At 40.3% G+C, this 25,897-nt stretch overlaps 1 protein-coding gene across 2 annotated transcripts in view; it reads right to left on the bottom strand.

The window, feature by feature from the left end:
* Positions 1 to 23,758, bottom strand: part of GOPC (golgi associated PDZ and coiled-coil motif containing) — a 45,344-nt gene extending 21,586 nt beyond the window's left edge. Inside the window, exon 1 of one of the 2 annotated variants that reach the window (XM_005684527.3) lies at positions 23,226 to 23,758. In XM_005684527.3, coding sequence (XP_005684584.3) covers positions 23,226 to 23,513 — 288 coding nt within the window. In that variant the 5' untranslated portion in view covers positions 23,514 to 23,758. The remainder of the gene's footprint in view (positions 1 to 23,225) is intronic. The other variant, XM_018053022.1, reaches the window with a different exon arrangement.

Here is a 25,897-nt window from a genome sequence, read left to right as displayed (position 1 = left end):
ATCTCCCTTAGAATGGACTGGGTGGATCTCCTTGCTGTCCAAGGAACTTTCGAGAGTCTTCTCCAACACCACAGTTCAAAAGCATCAATTCTTCAGCGCTCAGCTTTCTTCACAGTCCAACTTTCACATCCATACATGACCACTGGAAAAATCATAGCCTTGACTAGGCGGACCTTTGTTGGCAAAGTAATGTCTCTGCTTTTTAATATGTTATCTAGGTTGGTCATAACTTTCCTTCCAAGGAATAAGCGTCTTTTAATTTCATGGCTGCAATCATCATCTGCAGTGACTTTGGAGCCCCCAAAAATAAAGTCTGACACTGTTTCCACTGTTTCCCCATCTATTTCCCATGAAATGATGGGACCATGATCTTAGTTTTCTGTATGCTGAGCTTTAAGCCAACTTTTTCACTCTCCTCTTTCACTTTCATCAAGAGGCTCTTTAGTTCCTCTTCACTTTCTGCCATAAGGGTGGTGTCATCTGCATATCTTAGGTTACTGATATTTCTCCCGGCAATCTTGATTCCAGCTTGTGCTTCTTCCAGCCCAGCATTTCTCATGATGTACTCTGCATAGAAGTTAAATAAGCAGGGTGACAATATACAGCCTTGACGTACTCCCTTTCCTATTTGGAACCAGTCTGTTGTTCCATGTCCGGTTTTAACTGTTGCTTCCTGATCTGCACATAGGTTTCTCAAGAGGCCGGTCAGGTGGTCTGGTATTCCCATCTTTCAGAATTTTCCACAGTTTATTGTGATCCACACAAAGGCTTTGGCATAGTCAATAAAGCAGAAATAGATGTTTTTCTGGAACTCTCTTGCTTTTTCCATGATCCAGCAGATGCTGGCAATTTGATCTCTGGTTCTTTTGCCTTTTCTAAAACCAGCTTGAACATCAGGAAGTTCATGGTTCACGTATTGCTGAAGCATGGCCTTGGTTTTCTATTTAACATAAACTTTACCACTAAGCATCTCAAAAGCCAAGAAGCATGCTGGCCCAATGAGGTAAAACTGTGGAGAATATGTTCTAAATTATAGGTGATACTTATTTATGCCCTTGAGAAGCTTTCTTATCAACTGAGGTAATAAATCTGCATTGGAACCAATCATAACAAAAAAATGTGGCAAGTTACAGATATATTTAGAATTGGTCAGGTCCTCAGGAATTAAAAGCAAAGGAAGGTTTAAAGAAGGTTAGTAAGGAGAAGAGAGCTTAGAAGGGCTTTGAAGTTAAAGGACAAGAACAAAATCGAACCAGTAAAGCAGACGAGACGAGAAGACCAGCAAGGACAGACCAGGACTCGAAGCCGCGTAGGTGAATTCCCCGAGGACAGAGAGCAGAGGACAGGAGTCTATTTCAGTCTCCCAACTGCACCAGCTAGAGCCTAGCATACGAAAGATGCCCAGTAAGCATCTTTAAGTTGAAGCAAATTCTAATACTAGCCTTGTGATTTCAGATAAATCATTCTGTCTCAAGTTTCCTTGGTTTTAAAATAGTATAGTATTCACTAGGTATAAATAAATAAGATATAAGGATATAATGTAGAACAAGAAGGAATATCCACAATATTCTAACTTTAAATGGAGTATATAATCTATAAAAATGTCAAATTGCTATGCTGTAATCTGAAATTGATATAAATCAACTATACTTCAATAAAATTTTAAGTAAATAAAATAGGAATAATACCCATGCTTTGACTATTTTCATATTATTAAGTGTATATATGAAAGCACTTACTAGAATATGAGGATGTTATCAGCAAGACTAAGACTATTGAGTGGACTGTACACAAAAGACTGGACAAGACTGGAGAGGAACGTGAGGCTAGATACAACAAATGGCTTTGTTTGATAAACCAAAACTGAGATCGAATCTGACAGGAAATCACTACATGTTCCCAATGACATTTCGTTTTTGTTTTTAATAGCAGCTTGAGATATAATTCACAAAAAAATCACTTTTTAAAAGTATACAATTCAGTGATTTTTAGTATAATCACAGAATTATACAACCATCAACACCATATAACCATGGAACATTTTCTCTCAATGACATTTCAGCCACACGATATTTGCAGGTAAGGAGGTGAAGACAGGGACACCAGCAATACCCTATGCAGATTTATATGAAATACAGTTCTAATGAGTATATACCTAGGAAGGAAACTTCTGGGTTACAGAGTATGACTGTGTTAAACCTCAGCGGAAAAGGCCAGTTTTCCAAATGACTGTAACAACTGACATGCCTACCACGTATGATAGTTTCACAACCTTGCCTTGATTCGGTATTGTCAGTCTTCTTAATTTTAGCCATTCTGGGAGGAATGTAGTGGCATTTCATTGTGATTTTAATGAAAACTTCTTGATTACTGCCACAGAAACTGAACCACTTTATATTCCTACCAGCAATAAATGAGGGTTTGTGGACAGAAATTTTAAATATTTGTTTTGTCTCATGCTTCTTCAGGGCTTCCCTTGCAACAGTTGGTAAAGAATCCGCCTGCAGTGCAGGTGACCTGGGTTCGATCCCTGGGTTGGGAAGATCCCTTGGAGAAGGAAACAGCTACTCACTCCAGTACTTTGGCCTGGAAAATTCCAGGGACTGTATAGTCCATGGGGTCACAAAGAGTTGGACACAACTGAGCGATTTTCACATGCTTCTTCAGGGTCTCTAATTATACTAATACGAATTACTCTTTCCCTATCTTTTATATCCACAATTTCCTCTTAAATTCTTTTTGTTTTCCTCTTGCTATACTTACTGTATTGCCTATTTTTTTTATGTTCCTTCCAAATTAGGCTCCATTCTAAAATAATTTCCCCCTATTTTCCCCCAAAGTTCTGCAAGTATTCTTTTTATTACTTTATTTCTGAGTTTTCCTATCTCTGAATCATTCTGGTCTATTCATAGATGAATTAACAATATTAATTTCCTTTAGTTTATATTTTACAGTTTCCAATTGGTTTGTAGCCTTATTTCTCTAACACGCTTTCATTGTCTCTGACATATTATTCTATTCATTTCTACTTTTTTTGCATATAGTACATTTATATGGGGTTTACAGAAAAGCCTTTTCTGCTACTCATGTTGAAATGAAATGGGTTTTCATGTAGCACCTGTCAGGGAGGAGGAGACTTCCATGTTGGGGTTTAAGGTGAGCATGGGTAGCTTTCCTAGCTTCAGGCTAGTGGGTACCTCCCCTGGTCTTAAAGTGAACTTAAAACCATGGCCTCTGGGGCCAGAACCACTGTTTTGAAATCAGACACCTATGTATGTATTCCATCCCTAACATGAAAATAAACTCTCCTCCCTTCAGACTTCATGTTTCTGCCCTGCACAAACAGGATTCTATTTTTTAGCAATGTTTCTTTACAATTGGACCTTCTTTCTCAAAAGCGATTTTTGTTAGAAATTTCTGAGTCCAGCCCAGTACTTTCTAATCTTCCTGCAGCTTCTTTGTGTGTCCCCGTGGTTGTTTTGCATTCCTCTGCAACCTGGAGGCAGTTTTGCCAGTTGTTCTCAGGCCCTGTGTTTCCCATCCAAAGGGATGTCTTCTCCTTTTGGGCTCTGTTAGTGACCTCTGTGTCTGGGTCCCCTTACTATTCATTCCTTCTGCCACACAGGTGCTCAGTCACATGATTTGTGTGGGTCCCATCACTTCATGGGAAATAGATGGCAAAACAGTGGAAACAGTGTCAGACTTTATTTTTGGGGGCTCCAAAATCACTGCAGATGGTGACTGAAGCCATGAAATTAAAAGACGCTTACTCCTTGGAAGGAAAGTTATGACCAACCTAGATAGCATATTCAAAACCAGAGACATTACTTTGCCGACTAAGGTCCGTCTAGTCAAGGCTACGGTGTTTCCAGTGGTCATGTATGGATGTGAGAGTTGGACTGTGAAGAAGGCTGAGCGCCAAAGAATTGATGCTTTTGAACTGTGGTGTTGGAGAAGACTTGAGAGTCCCTTGGACTGCAAGGAGATCCAACCAGTCCATTCTGAAGGAGATCAACCCTGGGATTTCCTTGGAAGGGATGATGCTAAAGCTGAAACTCCAGTACTCTGGCCACCTCATGTGAAGAGTTGACTCATTGGAAAAGACTCTGATGCTGGGAGGGATTGGGGGCAGGAGGAGAAGGGGACAACAGAGGATGAGATGGCTGGATGGCATCACTGACTCGATGGAGGTGAGTCTGAGTGAACTCTGGGAGTTGGTGATGGACAGGGAGGCCTGGCGTACTGCGATTCATGGGGTCGCAAAGAGTCGGACACGACAGCGACTGAACTTGAACTTGCTGCCTCAACCCACCCATGTTCTGAGGCTTATAGGACACCCTCTCTTCATCTAGTTTTGCTTAAGAGGCTATGACTGGATTTCTTTTTTCATAATTCTAGTTCTTCTGTTTTTACAAAAGATGTTTTAAAATTTAAAACTTAATCCTTTGTGATCCTTCTCAGACCAGAAATCTTTATCTCACATTTTCACTGCAACAGAAAAGCTGTGATAGGCTAGATCAGTACTGCCTAAGATAAATTTAATATGAACAACATGTGTAATTTAAATTTTTCCAGTAGCCACATTTAGAAAAGTAAAATTGAACAAGTGAAATAAATTTTTATAATATAAACCTAAAGGTTTAATCAGATTTACAGTCAGCTTTCTGTATCTATGCATTCTACATCTACAGATTCAACCAAATGTGTATCAAAAATATTTGCTGGGAGTAGGGCAGGGGGAAACTTCAGAAAGTTCCAAAAAGTAAAATGTAATTTGCTTCATTCTGGCAACTATTTATATAGCATTCACATTGTATTAGGTATTATAGGTTAACTTAGAAATGATTTAAAATACATGGGAAGATGTGCACTGCTTATATGCAAATACTGCAACATTTTATATAGGAGACTTTAGCTAGCATCCATGGATTCTGGCATCTGCAGGGGAGGGGCTAAGAAGGCCTGGAACTATCCCCTACAAATACTAAGGAATAATGGTACTTAAATGTTTGTGGCAAGAAGTACATTATGTGTTTCAACAGGTATGTAATGTCTGGTTTTCCTGTTATGATTTATGTTTCAAATTAAAAGCCTCATTATTTATTAATAGCTGAGCAAAACTTCTGGCATTAATAAAGATACAAAGAGGCATAAACGGTATTCATGAATTAATTTAGCGGGATATCTTGGGATACTGGGCATGCATGCTAAGTCACTTCAGTCGTGTCCAACTCTTTGCGACCCCATGGACTGCAGCCCGCCAGGTTCCTCTCTCCATGAGGATGCTCCAGGCAAGAATACTGGAATGGGCTGCCATGCCCTCCTCCAGGGGATCTTACCGACCCAGGGAAAGAACCTGGGTCTCCTGCGTCTCTTGCATTGGCTGGCGGATTCTTTTCTTGCTGAGCCACTGGGGAAGCCCTAGGTTAGCAGATTAATATTCAAAAGGCCTCCATACTGCCCTGTTGTTCCTGCAGTATGGAGGTCTCCTGAAAGTGGCCTACTATAAACATGAACTCTTCATTAAGTGAAATAATTTCTCAAGAGACTGCTCAACTTTAAAAAAATGAAGGAAAAATTCTTTACAAAGCAAGGATGCAGTAACAAAATTCAAAGCCCAAGTTGTTTCAGAGTGTTTCAAATTTGCTCTAAATTTATTAATATTTAAATAAGTCTTATCTATGATATAAGCATTTTAGCTGCTAAGAAAAGTTAGTGATACATTTTATGTGAAGATTATAAATTTCCATATTTTATTAAATGGCTACCCTCCTAATACAACAGGATTTTATAATCAGAGAGATCTTAGAGAACATAAAGACTATGATTATGACGATTACTATTTAGATAACAAAATCAACACTCATCAAAGCTGATTTTCTTTCTATGGCTATCCGAACAGACAATGGTAGAACAGCCCTTTGAACCCAATCCTCACTCCTGGGGCAAGGAAGCAGATGTGTTATCAAGCAGTTAGCTGTAAGGAAAAAATGTTTCTACTGCTACAATACCTGTTTAACTTACTAACAATATTCACAGTTACCACAAAACAAGCATTTACCTACCATATGGCAGGCGTACATGTACCATGTGTCATTTGTAATTCTTATCATCATTCTTTCTCTCTCTCCTTTTTTAATAGTTAAGGAAACTGGAAATCAGAGTTTAAGCAATTGGCCCAAGATCACACAGCTAGTAAATAAGACTCACAACTAGCTTGACCATAAAAAATCACCTGAGCATCTTTCACATCACTAACCGTGGCCACGCAATAACCAGGAAAGAATGAAAATTAAAAAATAGTTGATTTCAAACTTCAACTCTTACATTTCTACACTGATATCTAAAAAAATCTTTTAAAAAGCAAAATCAAAACCAGTTAAAGACTACCTTACATATAGACTTTATTTGGGATTCATTCTTTTCACTTTCCTACATTCGATTTTGGACTCTTTCATGGGAGGAAAAAAGAAAAGCTGACCATCAGGATATTCCTTCTCTAGAACTCATAAAGAACAAAAAGACTTCACTCTAGGAGGATCTCTAAGCCTTAGGTCCTTGACTTTCACTTAAAGGTCATTAAATCAACCAATGGTGAGATTTTCTAAGGCAGTGATTCTCAAATATAGTCCCTGGACCTCCATTATCAGCTAGAATGGAGCGGGGAGATGTATGAGAATTCTGGGCATATTCTGCAATATAAGAATGCAGTATTCTCAGGAATGAAAAAGACAGACAGACAGTGTATCTAAATAACTTTTTAGGATTTTTTAGGATTATCATTACCATTCATTTGTATATGTAGTCATTACTATTCTATTTCTTACCTCAAATTCTTTTCCATCAATTCAATTCCTTTCTAATTCTTAACTACTGGATTCCACTCTGTGGCACCAAAAAGCAAAGCAATTTTTTATTCAGAGTTTCCTATTATTCCACACTGTCTAGACTTTAATCCTCTGTCCACACAATTTTGTAAAAACGTACAACAGCTGTACTTTTTATTTCTGACGTAGGCTAGTTTCTATTTAACTGTCTTACGGATAAAAAAGGCAATTACTTTACCTTAAGCATCCCCCCAAATCTCCTGTTCTGGGGAGGATTAAACTAAGACAGGAAATGAGCAAACATCCAACAGCAGGGAACTTTGATCCAGGTCATTCATTACTTTGGGCATTTTGTACAGCTCTTTTGATAAAATTTTACAAAGTCTAAGCTAAGAATCTAAATCAAAAATCTGGTAAAACATTTTTATTTTGCACATGAAGAATTGAGGTCCAAAGAGATTAGGTGAGTTGTCCTAAATTACAAACTGTATGGGATTAAAACTCAAGACCTCCTGGCATCCTTTATAATTCTGGCAATAATAGGAAAAATGGAAACGAAGGAGTCTGTGAGTTCCAAACGAGATCACATCCCAAATCTCAGAATTAGAGCTCTAAGCAAGAAACTACTCTGAACATACACCACATAGTCAGCCTCACCCCCCAAATATCCAAATGCATGTGCACACACACATACACAAACACACATGCAGGCATGGACAGGCATGCACACAAAAGCACACACACTCAGAGGTGTTCTTTGTAAGAATTACAAAGAAAACAGTTGACTTCAAATAGCAATTTGACTGTTATGAACCATAGCATACAAAGCTGCTGATAAAGACCACATTTCCCTGCAAACGCTTCTATACTTTGTTGTAAAATATGTGTATAAAATGTAATTACGTCAGTAAAAAGAAACAATTATGCTTTTAAATGTATGTTTTTACTATTTGGAAATGCAATTTAGGATGAAAGTACAGATTGGAATTTAAATCTCCAGCAATAACACCAAAAATTTATCATCTATACCCACCTACTTTCCTCAAAGGCTTTAAAGCTCATAAGATCAATCAAACAAATGTAAAAAATAAAAATCATACACTGATGGTGGGATATGACTGGTAAAGATAAAAGCCTTACTACAGTTTATTGAGTATTAAATATTGAGCTTCCTATTAATAGGAGAAACTTTACAGATTATATAATTTTCCTTGCCTCATTTAAGCAAACAATGCTATTTTATCCAGTAAGACTGTCTTTTTTCCCCCAGGGACTAAACTTTTAAAAGAATCTATCATTCTTATACAAAAGGTCGTAAGCTACCTGACAGACAAGAGCATCATTGCTTCACATGGCCTTTTCCCCTCTGTGACAAGAATCAAGGGGATAATGTTAGTAATGAAAGCATTTTGATTCATTCTCTTTCTTTTCTTCTACTTCTTCAAAATAGCCAAACAAAGTCTTACAGCTCATTTAATTTAACCCACACCTTTATAAAGACTCTTTCTCTATTTTCTCTTTTCTTCCTGTGACCAGGATACTTGGCACCGCTCTAATATCCAAGATTATAAAAAGCCAATGAGTCCTGTTCTAAAGCAAAGACTGTGACCAAACAGAAAATATATTCAAAGGTTAAACATGAAGCTCTGTTAACTAAGATAGGAAATAATATTGTCTTTTTAAATTACATATCAGCTCTTGAAATAGTATGTTCATTTGGCTTACCAAAGTTCTGTGAGAAAACTCTACCTCTCTGCTGCAATTTCCAATCCAAGCATAAAGACCACTAACTTCATCTGTCATCATTTCTCCCCAAAGTATTCTACAGCCATTTTTAGTCTCCCACATCATCACACATTTATTCAACAACTATTTATTAAGCACCAATATATGCCAGGCAGTGGGCTGGGCTCAAGGGATACACTGCTAGACAAAACAAATGTGGATCCTGCCATTCAAAGCTTAGAGTGGCCTTGCGCACGAGGCGGCTCATACAGAAAATGAATAACATATATAATAATAGCATTAACCATGTGCCAGGCACTGTTGTGAACAAACTCATGTTTTAATTGTCCTAATCCTCACAATAATCCTCAAAGATACTTTTCTGTATGAAGGTAAATTCAGCAGAGAGATTAGGTAACTTGTCCAAGGTCATTACAAAGTCAGTAGTAATATACATAATTAAAAGCCATAATAAGCTGTCTGAAAGGAGCTAAACAAAGACAATTAGTGGGGTGGGAGTGTATGGCTATCCTTCTGGGAACACTTCTGGGAACAGCTGCAGTTATTATAAGAGCAGCAGTTCTCACTGGTCTGTGTGACCAATTCAGAGCCAAAACTATTTTCATAATAATAAAGTATTATTTGCCCTTTTCACTGTGTTGACATTCATTCCAAAGATGTTAAAGCAATAATGACTAGAAGGCTGACAACACATCAAGGCAGTGCCACCAAACTACCAGTAGCCAATGTATGCGTCACTAACATGCACTCCCAGTACAAAACAGAAAACACTTCAAAATGTCCCAATAAAGCAGCAAAATTATCAATTTCTAAAAATCTCAACCCTTGAGTAAGTTTCTAACGTTCTGTGGGATGAAATGGGAAGCATGCATAAAGCATCCCTGATGCTTCCCCGATGGCTCAAATGGTAAAGAATCAGACTGTAATACAGGAGACTTGGGTTCAATCCCTGGGTCGGGAAGATCCCCTGGAGGAGCAAATGGCAACCCACTCCAGCATTCTTGCCTGGAAAATTTCAACAGAGGAGCCTGGCGGGCTACAGTCCATGGGGTTGCACAGTCAGACACGACTGAGCGACTAAAACTTGCCTTTTCATTTTCACTTTGCTGTGTATCAAACTATTTTTTCTGAAGAAAAAAGCACTTATGCAACAGCTTAAATTGCAAAGCTGAACACTTTTTTCTTGGAACACATTTTTATTTGAAAGAAGAACAAACTGTGGTTAAGATTGATACATCTGGCAGACATGTTCTTAAAGATAAATAAACTGAATCTGTTATTCCAAGGAAAACAACTGACAGCATTTGTTGCCAATGGTAAAAATTTACACTTTCAAGTGAAAATTAGAATTTTGGAAAATCTGAATCCAGCACCATAAACCTGACAGCTTCCTAAAAATTTCTCATGTGATTGGAGTGATTTTTTGATATTGTATTATGAGGTGTGTCCACATTTGGAAGATCTGGATAACCCAGCAAACCAATGTTTTCAAAATGACCACACAAAACGTTAAAATCATGCCTTGGTAAAGATTCATTCAAAGGCTACAAGAGATAGACCAATGTATTTTAATGTGACGGTATATAAAAAGTTCACTGATAGTTTCATACTCCACATTGTAACTAATCTTTAAGTAACTACCTTTTACTATCAAAGAATATCCACAATTATCTGAAATAGCTATTAAAATACTGCTCCCTTATTGAAGTAATTATCTCTGTGAGGTCAAATTTTCTTTCTATAGCCAAAACCACATATCACAACTGTCTGAATGTAAAAGCAGATACAAGAGTCCAGCTATCTATTGAGACAGATTGTTTTTTTAATGTAAAACAATGCTACTCATAATTTTGGGGGAAGTATAGTTATTTTAACTCAGATGACCACTGTATCTACTACCGCGGGCAGGAATCCCTCAGAAGAAATGGAGTAGCCATCATGGTCAACACAAGAGTCCGAAATGCAGTACTTGGATGCAATCTCAAAAACGACATAATGATCTCTGTTCGTTTACAAGGTAAATTATTCAATATCACAGTTATCCAAGTCTATGCCCCAAACAGTAACGCTGAAGAAGCTGAAGCTGAACAGTTTTATGAAGAACTACAAGACCTTTTAGAACTAACACACAAAAAAGATGTCCTTTTCATTATAGGGGACTGGAATGCAAAAGTAGGAAGTCAAGAAACACCTGGAGTAACAGGCAAATTTGGCCTTGGAATGTGGAATAAAGCACGGCAAAGACTAATACGAGTTTTGCCAAGAAAATGCACTGGTCATAGCAAACACCCTCTTCCAACAACAGAAGAGAAGACTCTACACATGGACATCACCAGATGGTCAACATCGAAATCAGATTGATTATATTCTTTGCAGCCAAAGAAGCTCTATACAGTCAACAAAAACAAGACCAGGAGCTGACTGTGGCTCAGATCATGAACTCCTTATTACCAAATTCAGACTCAAATTGAAGAAAGTAGGGAAAACCACTAGACCATTCAGGTATGACCTAAATCAAATCCCTTATGATTATACAGTGGAAGTGAGAAATAGATTTAAGGGCCTAGATCTGATAGATAGAGTGCCTGATAAACTATGGAATGAGGTTCGTGACATTGTACAGGAGACAGGAATCAAGACCATCCCCATGGAAAAGAAATGCAAAAAAGCAAAATGGTTGTCTGGGGAGGCCTTACAAATAGCTGTGAAAAGAAGAGAGGCCAAAAGCAAAGGAGAAAAGGAAAGACATAAGCATCTGAATGGAGAGTTCCAAAGAATAGCAAGAAGAGATAAGAAAGCCTTCTTCAGTGATCAATGCAAAGAAATAGAGGAAAACAACAGAATGGGAAAGACTAGAGAGCTCTTTAAGAAAATTAGAGATACCAAGGGAACATTTCATGCAAAGATGGGCTCGATAAAGGACAGACATGGTCTGGACCTAACAGAAGCAGAAGATATTAAGAAGAGGTGGCAAGAATACTGTACAGAAGAACTGTACAAAAAAGATCTTCATGACCCAGATAATCATGATGATGTGATCACTAATCTAGAGCCAGACATCTTGGAATGTGAAGTCAAGTGGGCCTTAGGAAGCATCACTACGAACAAAGCTAGTGGAGGTGATGGAATTCCAGTGGAGCTGTTTCAAATCCTGAAAGATGATGCTGTGAAAGTGCTGCACTCAATATGCCAGCAAATTTGGAAAACTCAGCAGTGGCCACAGGACTGGAAACGGTTAGTTTTCATTCCAATTCCAAAGAAAGGCAATGCCAAAGAATGCTCAAACTACCGCACAATTGCACTCATCTCACATGCTAGTAAAGTAATGCTCAAAATTCTCCAAGCCAGGCTTCAGCAATATGTGAACTGTGAACTCCCTGACGTTCAAGCTGGTTTTAGAAAAGGCAGAGGAACCAGAGATCAAATTGCCAACATCCGCTGGATCATGGAAAAAGCAAGAGAATTCCAGAAAAACATCTATTTCTGCTTTATTGACTATGCCAAAGCTTTTGACTGTGTGGATCACAATAAACTGGGAAATTCTTCAAGAGATGGGAATACCAGACCACCTGACCTGTCTCTTGAGAAATCTGTATGCAGGTCAGGAAGCAACAGTTAGAACTGGACATGGAACAACAGACTGGTTCCAAATAGGAAAAGGAGTCCATCAAGGCTGTATATTGTCACCCTGCTTATTTAACTTCTATGCAGAGTACATCATGAGAAACGCTGGACTGGAAAAAGCACAAGCTGGAATCAAGATTGCTGGGACAAATATCAATTACCTCAGATATGCCGATGACACCACCCTTATGGCAGAAAGTGAAGAGGAGCTAAAAAGCCTCTTGATGAAAGTGAAAGAGGAGAGTGAAAAAGTTGGCTTAAAGCTCAACATTCAGAAAACGAAGATCATGGCATCCGGTCCCATCACTTCATGGGAAATAGATGGGGAAACAGTGGAAACAGTGTCAAACTTAATTCTTTTGGGCTCCAAGATCACTGCAGATGGTGACTGCAGCCATGAAATTAAAAGACGCTTACTCCTTGGAAGAAAAGTTATGACCAACCTAGATACTATATTTGAACGCAGAGACATTACTTTGCCGACTAAGGTCCGTCTAGTCAAGGCTATGGTTTTTCCAGTGGTCATGTATGGATGTGAGAGTTGGACTGTGAGGAAGGCTGAGCACCGAAGAATTGATGCTTTTGAACTGTGGTGTTGGAGAAGACTCTTGAGAGTCCCTTGGACTGCAAGGAGATCCAACCAGTCCATTCTGAAGGAGATCAGCCCTGGGATTTCTCTGGAAGGAATGATGCTAAAGCTGAAGCTCCAATACTTTGGCCACCTCATGTGAAGAGTTGACTCACTGGAAAAGACTCTGATGCTGGGAGAGATTGGGGGCAGGAGAAGGGAACAACAGAGGATGAGATGGCTGGATGGCGTCACAGACTCGATGGACGTGAGTCTGAGTGAACTCCAGGAGATCGTGATGGATAGGGAGGCCTGGCGTGCTGCGATTCATGGGGTCGCAAAAGTTGGGCACGACTGAGCAACTGAACTGAACTGAGAATTATTTTAATTAATAATTATATTAACACACAATGGGTTTATTGTTGTTTTAATATATACATTTTATTGAAGTATAGTTGACTTACAATGTTTCACATGCACAGCAAGATTATATGTTTATATAGTTATACACATATACATATATTATCTTTGAAATTATTTCCATGATAGGTTATTACAAGATGTTGACTAGTTCCCTGTGCTATATCCTGTCACTACTTTTAAGTGATATAATACCAGGTTGGCCAAAGGTTCATTCGGGAAACACTGAATGAATCTTTTCAGTTCTGTTCAGTTCAGTTGCTCAGTCATGTCTGGCTCTTTCCGACCCCATAGACTGCAGCATGCCAGGCTCCCCTGTCCATCACCAACTCCTGGAGCTTGCTCAAACTCATGTCCATAGAGTCGGTAATGCCATCCAACAGTCTCATCCTCTGTTCTCCCCTTCTCCTCCTGCCTTCAATCTTTCCCATCATCAGGGTCTTTTCCAATGAGTCAGTTCTTAGCATCAGGTGGCCAAAGTGTTAAGAGTTTCAGCTTCAGCAACAGTCCTTCCAATGAATATTCAGGACTGGTTTCCTTTAGGATTGACCGGTATGATCTCCTTGCAATCCAAGGGACTCTTGAAGCCTTCACCAACACCACGGTTCAAAAGCATCAATTCTTCAATGCTCAGCTTTCTTTATGGTCTAGCTCTCACATCCATTCATGACTACTGGAAAAACCATAGCTTTGACTAGATGGACCTTTGTTGGCAAAGGAATGTCTCTGCTTTTTAATATGCTATGTAGGTTGATCATAACTTCTTTCCCAAGGAGCAAGCGTCTTATAATTTCATGGCTGCAGTCACCATCTGCAGTGATTTTGGAGCCCCTCAAATAGTCTGTTTTCATTGTTTTCCCATCTATTTCCCATGAAGTGATGGGACCAGATGCCATATCTTAGTTTTCTGAATGTTGAGTTTTAAGCCAACTTTTTCACTCTCCCGTTTTACTTTCATCAAGAGGCTCTTTAGTTCTTCGCTTTCTGCCACAAAGGTGGGTCATCTGCCTATCTGAGGTTATTGATATTTTTCCCAGCAATCTTAATTCCAACTTGTTGAATCCTTTGGCCAATGCAGTAAATATTTAGTTTTCTCAGTTTTAATTTCTAATACAGTAAATACCAGTAGATATAACCTGTATTTCTCTTTTTCATAAAAAGCTCTCTGAGGACCTTATAATTGTAAAGGAGTCCTGAGACCAAAAAGTTTAAGAATTATTGTTTTAGTTTCTAAAAGGAGACCCATGTGGACTGGGCCATACAGAAAAAATGGGAAGAATGATAAGATATGACACTGGAGAGCTATCCAGAGGTCAGATCCCAGATAGCTCATCAGTGATAAAGAATCTGAATTAACTCAAAGTACAATTGAGGAATTTAAAACAGAATGATATGACCATATTTATGTTTTTTAAAAGGCAGCTATGTGTAATATGGGAGGCAATGTGACTGAACTAGAGTTAGGGGATCTGAAATGGAAGAAAGTAGATAAATCTGTGGTGTATTTTAAAAAGTTAAAGTATTTTAAACCTCAAAATGAAGTTCCAAACAATATCAAAATGCTTTCAGTTTTCATTTTAATGTAAAGAATTCAGTTGCTCTATGACCAAACTGGAGGTGGAGTGAAGAGAATGAACCTACCCAATATACTAGAAACATTACAAGTACACTAAATCCATACTCAGTACTCTAATACAGTGATGTTTAAAGTTACTTTCAGTCAGCTTCAACTTGTTCTTAAAATGGAATACCATGAAATAGTAACTCAGAAATCATATCTTTGCGACTGATTCAGTCATTCAGTAATGTGGTGGGCACCATCTTAGACACAATGGATAGCAGAGTTGCCCAGAGAGACACCATCCCAGCTCTCATGAAACCTGTATTACAGAATGATTACTGGTAATCTCTGAGGATTCATGGCAGAACAAAATAAAGTTGTTTCAAATGATTTACTCATTCAAATAAACATTTGTAGAGTATATACACTGTACCAGGATCTGGAGAAAAAAAATTGATAAATAAGACATGGATTCTGCCCTTGAGGATTTTACGTCTAATAGAATGGCATTAAAAATACATTTCCAATTATGATGTAAAGTGTTGTAAACACCTGTACAGAGGCATGTGTGATGTACCAATTCAAGAAGAAACAAAGGGAGTCAGAAAGAAGGGAATGCTGAATGGAGATCAGCTAATACACAGAGAAGGGAAAAGTCTGAGATATGAAAACCCCTAGCAGGTGAGATACAGAGGCAAGCAGGTCAGAAAGGTTAATATTTAATGTGTGAGTTCCAAATTTCCAAAAATTGGCCCCTTAAAGGGGCCAATTCTGTAATCCACACATATAAGTCAATTTGATAACCACACTGAAAAGAATTATTGACTTCTCAATATGGTGTGGGAAGAACCATGGAGAGAAGAAACTACCAACCAATTTTCAGAAACCAAAATGGTTTCACAAAGGGATACTGTTACCCTCAAAAGTCAGCTTTCACAAGCATTTGATAGTTCAGATAATTTCACCTATAACAAAATCTTGACCTTTAAGGAGCTTACTTTACAGAAGTAGAGAAATGTGGCAACCACTAGTTACAGCCCAATGTAACAAATCTTATAACAGCTTGAGTTTCAAGGTGTTATGACTAAGGCTTGCTGGGTGAGGAAAGCCTTCAAAACAAATGGTGATGTAAGCGGTGTCTTGAAAGATGAAGGTGTTTGATCCTGTAGACAAAGGGGACAGAGAAGTTACTATACACAAAAGTCTATGCCGAAGTAGAGATGCCAAGAAAGAGCAGACCTATTTAGAGAAAAGAAATTAGACCAGTTTGACTGAGGGACAAACAGCTAACAAGGGGTGAGGAGAGATAAGGACAAACAGACTGGGCACTGATCAATGTGCCAGCATATGAATTTTAGCCAGTAAGTGATAATGTGCCTGCTAAGTCACTTCAGGCGTGTCCAACTCTGTGCAACCCTATGGACAGTAGCCTGCCAGGCTCCTCTGTCCATGGGATTCTCCAGGCAAGAATACTGGAGTGGGTTGCCATTTCCTACTCCAGGGGGTCCTCCCAACCCAGGGATCAAACTCACGTCTCTTATGTCTCCTGCATTTACAGGTGGGTTCTTACCACTAGTGCCGCGTGGGAAGCAGTGATAAGGAAGTATCCAAAGAGAGTAACAGAGTCAGAGCTGTCTTTTTTGATATGAACCTTAATGTCAATCACTTTAGAATGAATTCTGGCAACAAAAGGATGATTTGGAGGGGTTAAGAATTAGGAAACCACGTTGCTGTGCTGTGCTTAGTCACTCAGTTGTGTCCGACTTTTAGCGACCCCATGCACTGTAGCCCACCAGGCTCCTCTGTCCATGGGATTCTCCAGGCAAGAATCCTGGAGTGGGTTGCCATGCCCTCCTCCAGGCCATCTTCCCAACCCAGGGATTGAACCCAGGTCTTCCGCATTGCAGGTAAATTCTTTACTGTCAGAGTCACCAGGGAAGCCCAGGAAACTATGTTAGGAATATGCAAAAAAGGATGAAGATCTTAACAACCCACAGACTCCTAAATGCGACCCATTCTCTTCTCTGCCAGTCCTGCTCCGTCTTCTGGATTCCTTACCTCAGTGAGTGGTATCAGACTCCTATGGGTGTCCTAACAAATTACCACAAACTAGGTGGCTTCAAAGAACAAAGCTTCATTTTCTCACAGCTCGGGATGCAGGACCCTGGAATCCAGGTAGTGGCAGGGCTCATGACTCCTGGAGACCCTGAAAGAGAAACTATCCCATGCCGGTCTCCTAATGCCATGGCTGTTTGACTTGTATGCCTGTCCCTCTTTAATCTCTGACTCCATCCTCACATAGCCTTCTTCTCTGAGTCTCTGTGCATCCTCTGAGGATACTTGGTCACAATCTGCTATGACCTTATCTCCATCCTTACATTAATTACATTTGCAAAGACCCTATTTCCAAATAAGGTGACATTCTGAGGTTCTGTGTGTAGACATGAATTTGGGGGGAAGCACCACTCAAGCCACTGCAGGCATCAACCAATACATTTCCCAAACAGAAATGGGATGCCACCCACAACCCTTCCTCTTCCTTTACATCCACATGATTATCAAATACAGGTTATACTCCTTTAGAGATTATCTCCTTTTCTTCATCCCCAATACCATTTTCATTTCAGTAACACTCTTGTGTGTACAGCAAACTTCCTGCTATGGCAGTGGATGAATGCAATTATTACTCTCATTACTATGTATGTTGGAGAAGACTCTTGAGAGTCCCTTGGACTGCAAGAGATCCAATCAGTCCATTCTGAAGGAGATCAGTCCCAGGTATTCTTTGGAAGGAATGATGCTAGGGCTGAAACTCCAGTACTTTGGCTACCTCATTCGAACAGCTGACTCATTGGAAAAGACTCTGATGCTGGGAGGGATTGGGGGCAGAAGGAGGAGCGGACGACAGAGGATGAGATGGCTGGATGGCATCACCTACTCAATGGACGTGAGTCTGAGTGAACTCTGGGAGTTGGTGATGGACAGGGAGGCCTGGCGTGCTGCGATTCATGAGGTCGCAAAGAGTTGGACACGACGGAGTGACTGAACTGAACCGAACTGTTTGTATAACTGGAGAAAGTCATACAACAGGGCAGACTGGTTGTACCGTGAGTTTATGGTAACTCTAAATTACCTCAGCACTGCCTGGCAGTCCTTCTATTTGACTGGCCAACTTGCTATGGCACTCTCTCATTACTATTTCAGATTTTGCTCACTGTGCTTGGGCTTTTACTTTCAACCACTTCCAGCTGTTGTCCCAGGGTGCTATTCTATACAGAATAAAGACACCATCACACAAAACACTCCCTCCCACTTCTATGCTCATGATCTCTCCTTTCCCTTTAAGTGTAACAGCTGTCTTTTCAATATGACATCAGTCTCTCAACCTGTATTCTGACCCTCATCTTCATTCAAAAAGATGACTGCTACTGATAATCCCCCTCTTTTCCCTAGAATATTCAGATTTTCCCTCAACTAGATGCTGTTCATTAGCTTCCAAACATGTTTAACTTTATTTTTCCGTTAAAAAAAAGTGAAAACAGTACGTCCCCTGAACTCCCCCTCCCGGCTATCCAGCCATACTCAACTGCTTCTGGTTGCTTTTCTCTCTACCTCCTTTCCCAACCAGAGATAAATGTGTTTTTGGAGAGATTGGTTTTTTGTATTCTGTAGTCCTGGGCCCCTTACTTAATCCCTGTAAAATGGGAATAATAAACCTGCCCATGACTTCTGAGAAATAGGTAAATCAATACACACAGAAGACATAGGACAGAGCTGGGCCCATAGTAACTGACCAGCAGTTAGCAATATAGTCATCGCTGATAATATCTCATGTCCTTCCATTTATCCAGCCAATTGACACGGTGGAATCATCCTGAATTCCCTCATCCCGCTGTTCCAACCCACCCCCAGACTCTTTATTTTCACTTCTCAAATCTCTCTTGTTCTGAACACTTTCCTCTGTCACTGCTATCCTACTCCCATCATCTCACATGGATCAGAATTAAGAGCCCCCAATGGTTTTCTGCATTTATTCATTTTTTTTCCACAAACTCCTTATCACAGCCAGAGTGAACTATTCTAATTTCCTATGAGATTACCACCTAACTTAAAATATTTCCTATTTTTATGATAAAGTCCTCAAATCTACTACATGGTCTAGAAAATCATAAAGATGTAGTCCCTAGGTACTTGTTCAAACTTCTTTTGCTCTTTGCTTGTAACACATTATCAACTCTCAGTTCTTCAAATGGATTAGCACTCACCTATCACCAGTGCTTTCATTTCCTGTTCTCTCCACTGGAATGTTGAATGATACTCCTATTTCTCTTGGCCTAATTAATTCTTACTCATCCTTTATGTTTTAACCAAATGGTCACTTCCTCCAAAGAAGCCTTCCTTGATCACCTAGAACAGGTTCTCATTACTCTGTTTCTCAAAGTTGGAATTTCACATTTATATGATAATTATTTCAACAAATTCCCCCAACAGAATCCAAGTTTCCTAACAATGATGACTATATCTGTTTTTGCTCTCCATTGTATACCAAGTGCCCAACACAGCACAAGGCACATAGCACTCAATAAATATATATTGGATCAATATTAAAATTCAAGTTCAATGCTGCAAACAGTCCCACTGCTTGTTTAAAAACAAAATACTTCTGCACTAGTCTAGAATGCTGCCCAGTTTATCCAAGTATGGAATATGGTACTAGAGACTACACATGAATGGCCTTGGGCAAAGGGAAATCAATGTAGTAATTACTGAAAAGAGCAAGGATGGGGAATTCCCTGGTGGTCCTGCTGCTGCTACTGCTGCTAAGTCGCTTCAGTCGTGTCCAACTCTGTGCGACCCCATAGATGCCAGAGCCCACCAGGCTCCCCATCCCTGGGATTCTCCTGGCAAGAACACTGGAGTGGGTTGCCATTTCCTTCTCCAATGCATGAAAGTGAAAAGTGAAAGTGAAGTCGCTCAGTCGTGTCCGACTCTTAGCGACCCCATGGACTGCAGCCTACCAGGCTCCTCCATCCATGGGATTTTCCAGGCAAGAGTACTGGAGTGGGGTGCCATTGCCTTCTCTCCTGGTGGTCCAGTGGTTAGGATTTGGTGTTCTCACTGCCAGGGGCCTGGGCTTGATCCCTGGTCAGGGAACTAATATCCCTTGTAGACAAAACAAACAAAAAAAAAGAGCAAGGATGGACAAGTGAGAATGGGGGCAAGATTTTTTGGTCAGGGGGAAAGTTGGTTACTATTTTTGAAACCTACCATTTTACGGCACTACAATTGTTCATGAGCAGTTAACAGCCAATGTTAAATAAACTACAATAAACCTGATGCACTTAAAAATAAAAGAACAAAAAAGGAATAGCTTTAAAGCAGTAAAAAGACAGTATATCAGTTCATTTTCAGTGAAGCTCTAGATGGCTCTGAATGGCAAATCACTTTAAAAACAATACTGACTCAGCAATTGCTGAGGGAAAGGAGGATGTGAGAGAAGATGTGCGGTGTAGCTGTTGTTTTAAAGAAGGGGTGAACAGGCAGAAAGCCGTGTTTCAAGGCAGAGAGGTGAGTTTTCATAAAGCACAGGTTGTTGACCTTTGTTCTCCAACACCCACTCCTGCGGCTCCTACCACTACTACTGTCCCAGCCAGTTCCTGAGACTCCCCACAGCTGTTCCCAGTGGCTCACCATAGCAGGGACTCTCAAGCAGGTGGGAAGTATAAGAGAGACGTGAGTGATTAAAAATGGCACTACCTCAAAATATTCTGAATTCTTTGCCCTCCCCTTCCCCTCTCTCCAAATACAACTTATGGAAAAAAGCGGTCATATAGATGCAATTTATGTATTTTTTTAAGTGCAACCTCTGATTTTTTTTTTTTTTTGTAGAACTGTTTTCCTAACTACTGCTGCTGCCGCTGCTGCTAAGTCACTTCAGTCATGTCCTACTCTGTGCAACCTCAGAGAAGCCCACCAGGCTCCTCTGTCCCTGGGATTCTCCAGGCAAGAACACTGGAGTGGGTTGCCATTTCCTTCTCCAATGCATTAAAGTGAAAAGTGAAAGTGAAGTCGCTCAGTCGTGTCCAACTCTTAGCGACCCCATGCAGCCTACGAGGCTCCTCCGTCCGTGGGATTTCCCAGGCAAGAGTACTGGAGTAGGGTGCCATAGCTTTCTCCATTTCCTAACTACTATATTAATATTAAATTAACTAAAGACAATAACTTAGCAGAAGAAGGGCAATCTGGAAGGATGCTCAATTTAAATCTAAGTTAGTCTTGGAGGTATCTGTTTCTTGATTATAAAAATATTTTATTATGGTAATATGCTTTAAGTATATTAGAGCACCGAAATTTGGTGCACATCTGGTGCACTACATCAGACCATAAGTGACCTCAAATATTATGTCTTAATGTCCATATCCTTAAAGTAATAAAATGAATTTAATTCACTTACTAAAAAATAAAACAGGGCAAGAAAGTATGAAATCTTTGCTAAAATTTCAAGATCTCAAAAGACTGCTAAAGGTACACAGGGCCACGTCTGAAATTCTGCAGATGATACGATGGCAGATCTACTTTGAAAGGCACTACTGACAATGACTCTCTCCTCAGCAATACACAACGGATTCCATGCCAACTGTAGAAACTGTTAAATACAGAAACAATAACCTTACAAAGAAGTCAACTGTAACTGAAAAAACACACAAACAACCCCTATTTTCTAAAATCTTCAAATCAAAAGCTTCAAGGATGTTAAAAAAAAAACGTGCCTACATTGTGATGGGCTAGCATTTCTTGTTTTGAGAAATAAAGCCACCTTCTAAGCCAGGACATGGAATCAGAATACATAATTATGATTTCTCAAAAAGAAAATGCATAATATAACTCTAAATACTCATTTAAAATATTTAAAGATGAAAAAACTGAGCATCACCTGCTCACAGAACAATCATTTCTCCAAAATTAGATTTTTAAAATCTGACATCAAAACATCAAAGTTTCCGTAAGTCTCTTAAAAAATGAATTAGAGTTTGTTTCATTTTTTAAAAATCTGTTTATCCTCAGTGTGTGTGTGTATACTCACTCAGTTGTGTCCAGCTTTTTGCGACCCTATGGACTGTTGCCTGCCAGGCTCTTCTGTCCTCAGTAAAAACTCTCAGTTGTATAGGATGAATAGCAAAAGCTACTAAAGACCATCAAATGCAATGTCACTACCTGAATAAATAACCATCTTCTAGAAACTACAGCTGAATCAAGAAATCAAGAGACATTTTCACAGATGTAGATTAATAAATGATTAGCTTTATGTCAACACTTCCAACCTTTTCAAAAAGGATAAAAGAAATTAACAGTTCTTTCAGTGAAGAATCAAAATCTCCCATATACAATTCTATGCTCATCAAAGATAAATTATACTACCTTTTTCATGACGGACAGGAAAAAGAAAGAATGCTAACTAACTACTAAGCAAGGAGAGAATGCATTTCTGATATTCATATTGATTTGGATCCAGTGGGCAATCTCAATCATCACAACTGATAGTAACGATTTCTTAGGAAATCTAATGTCAAAGAGCTTTGCATATCGTTTATTATCCTATTTTTATCCACTTTAAAATGAAAGACCCATTCTCTTATTTACATTATATAATTAAAAATGCTCTTTATATAATAATGTTAATCTACCATGATTTCTAAACATTGTAAAAATGTGCTAATTTAATTTTCTGCAAAACATGGTAGGTTTTTTGGGAACTACTACTACTGCACTCACACCCACAACCAAGATGAGAGACTTAAGCAAAAGATCGCTCTTCACACACTTTCAAAAACAAATCCAGATTTGGGGAAATGTAGTAAAGTACAGACACAACCTCAATATTAGAAGTCATCTGAATAACCGTAGGGAGCTCTGGAGGTACGTGACTGTAATTTAAGGACTAACTGTAAACTGAGATAGACATTGATCCTATCTTGTTTATCCCATTTTCCTAAAAGCTTTGATCAAATTCCCCTAATAGTTCATGCAGGCAAGGAATAGCGCTGTGTGCAACAATGAAAATTGACCTGAAATAGTCCAAAATAATCAGGATTGGCGATATACAAACCTGCAATGTGAAACTAGATCTAAAAAACTCAAATGTTAAAAGGTGAGCTAAAATATTCTTATGACGGAGCATCTTTGAGCTTCTGTGAAGTCTTAGGCTTCTTAACGAAAAGGCACAAGTAGACAGGTGTAATTAGATCCTGTTTCCTCCTCATAGAGATACCAGGAAGGTGGCTTTCAGGACCCCAGGAGACCTACATGTCAACCTACACAGCTCTTCCTGCCCTCACCTCACCTCACTCTTTTCTTTCACACACACGCACTCCCGCCACATAGGAAGCCCAGGTACCCGAGCTGGCAGTTTTCACCGGTGCGTTAAATGAAGTCTGATGGCTGGAGCTGAATGCCACCCCCTCCAGGGCTCAAGGCTCACCTCTAGCTTGTGGTTGATTTGGGATACAGTCTGGGCTTTGTGGCAAAGCTGCGCAAAGCAGGAGCTCAGGCTGGTCATCTTCTGTCTCCCCTCATAAGTGATGTCCGCCTGGTCCGGATCAATCTCGCCCAGGAGCAGATCCACATCCACGAAGGCCTTGTCGAACTCCTTCTCCAGCACCTCCAGCCACCGGAACATAGATACTCCGCCAGGGGAGACCCCCACGGCGCAAGAGGCTCCCCCTGAGCCCCCTCCGGCCCCTGCCGGGCATGGACCGCCCGCCGACATGGCGCCGTCTAGGGCCTCCCTCGATTGCTGCTGACCCCGTCGTCCACCCCGCGAGAGGAACTGCTGGGACTGCGGGAAGCCCCGCGCACGCACGCTCCGTCCGTCCCCTCTCTTCCCCTCGCGTGGCTAACGCCGGCAACGAAGCCCCGGAGGGGCAAGAGCAGCAGAGCAGAGGCGGCGGCGGTGGCACACGGAAGACGCGGGCCGTCCCACCTCGCGGCCCGCCCCCGCCGCGCCTGCGTAGAAAAGACCTAGGCAGACGCAGCCCTGAGGGACGAAATGGGCGGAGCTAGGGTGCGACCTTGGCCTATGAAAAGCCTCCGTTTGGGACCGGCCTGTCAACGGCCATATTGAGAACTGGCAAACTCCAGCTTGAATCCCCGGGAGACGCATGGTGTGGGCTTCCAAGTTGGAAAGGCCCGGAGAAGAGAAGGATGTCCACGTCGCAGAGAGGAACAGCTTCCACCCCTTTGACTTCATAGTGGGCAGGAACCGTTCTAAAGTAGTGCGACAAAGTTGCCGCGGTAACATTCTGTGGGAAGGGTGAGAAAGGGCCGTGTGAGCATGCGCAGTGGCCACGTTTTACCTTTTCCAGTCCAGTTCCTGTTACGGGTGATGTGGGTGGGGTGGGGGGGACAGACTTGCTCTTCTCGGTAAACCAGGCTTTAAATTCTGGATGGAAACTGCCTAGAACTGCAAAGTTGAAGGACAGCGGCTCACCAGGTGTTGCTTAATTAAGAGGAGTCCTTTCCTCTTGTGATTAAAAGTCAGACAGCCTTGGGTTCAAGTTTTAAGTCCTATCCCCTATTAGCTGTGCCATCTTAGTTGTATTTTTTAACCTCAAAACCTCAGTTTCCAAATATTATTTCGCTCAGTAATAAGGTAAAATGCTTAGCAATGCTTGGCACTGCTGCTGCTAAGTCGCTTCAGTCGTGTCCGACTCTATGCGACCCCATAGACGGCAGCCCACTAGGCTCCCCCGTCCCTGGGATTCTCCTGGCAAGAACACTGGAGTGGGTTGCCATTTCCTTCTCCAATGCATGAAAGTGAAAAGTGAAAGTGAAGTCGCTCAGTCGTGTCAGACTCTTAGCGACCCCATGGACTGCAGCCCACCAGGCTCCTCCGTCCATGGGATTTTCCAGGCAAGAGTACTGGAGTGGGGTGCCATTGCCTTCTCCGGCTTGGCACTTGATATTCCTTATTATCACACCACAGGTTATACATTTCCAAAGCAACTACCTAAAAAGATGTTCTTATTTAAAAAAAACACTTGGATAGTGTTCCTACACGTGACATTTCAGTGAAACAAAATTATGAAGATTTACATATTCATAGGCAGATTGAATGCAGAGCCCTGTTGAGGCATCAGGGGCACAAAAATGAATGAGATGTGACCCTCCCATTAGCAGAGCACATAGCTACAACTTTAATGTGACTATTGAGAGTATTGAGCAGCTGTTCTTTACCATTCCATTTACTCACTCTCAATCCCCTTCCAGCCTAGTCTTGAAAAAGGAGAATGTAGTCTGATATGGTAGGCTGGTGAGAACTGTCTCTCATAAAAGATATTGCCTAAGGGAATATTTCACTGGCTAACTACAGACTCTCCAAGTTAATCTCCATCAAAGTCTGCACTGTGGGTCCCTCACTAATGCCAGTGAGGAATAAAAAATCATAGCGTTAGTTTGCCCTCTGGGTCAGGGCAGACTGTTCAACGTATCAGTCAATAAGGTTTTTTGGCTTCAACAAACTTGGCTAAGCAAAACTACTCAGATCCTTTCCTTGAGCTTAACTAGGCACATTCACACAGGTTTTACCCAGAAATAATATAAAACTAAGATTTGCATTTCCCACCCCCCAATCTCTGCTCCCAAATTAACTTAATTTTTATCTGCAAAATTTGCAAGAACATCATTACTACAGCCACCAAGTTTCCAGCCACTTTCCCTATTCATAGTCCAGTTAGCAATCCCATTAGGAATTTAAAGTATAAAAATAATGTTAAGTTGGGGTTGAGGGGCCACGTACACATGAAACCCCAATAATAGCTTTTAGTTATTGAATACATACTATGTGTTAAGCATTTTGTTATTTGCTTTACTTCTTTGACTCTCACAAAATTCTATGAATTAGCTGTTCTCAGTTTTTTATAAATGAGTCACAGAGAATTTAAGAATCTTGGTATATACCTAAAAATCCACTGAGGTGAGATTTCAATCTAGATGTCTTTTTCTCCAAAGTCTTAGCTGTTAATCATGGGGTATAGAAGGATGCAGAAATCCATCTCTTCGTGTATAAGTTAATAAGTTGGCAAATCAATCCCAAAGCTTTTTTTTTTAAATAATTCCTTCCCAGTTACAAGCCATATACAAACAGATTAATAT

This window comes from Capra hircus, chromosome 9 (genome assembly GCF_001704415.2).
Source record: "Capra hircus breed San Clemente chromosome 9, ASM170441v1, whole genome shotgun sequence".
Lineage (NCBI taxonomy): Eukaryota > Metazoa > Chordata > Mammalia > Artiodactyla > Bovidae > Capra > Capra hircus.
Note: the sequence above shows the minus strand (reverse complement) of the source record. Positions and strands in the feature narration are given on the sequence as shown.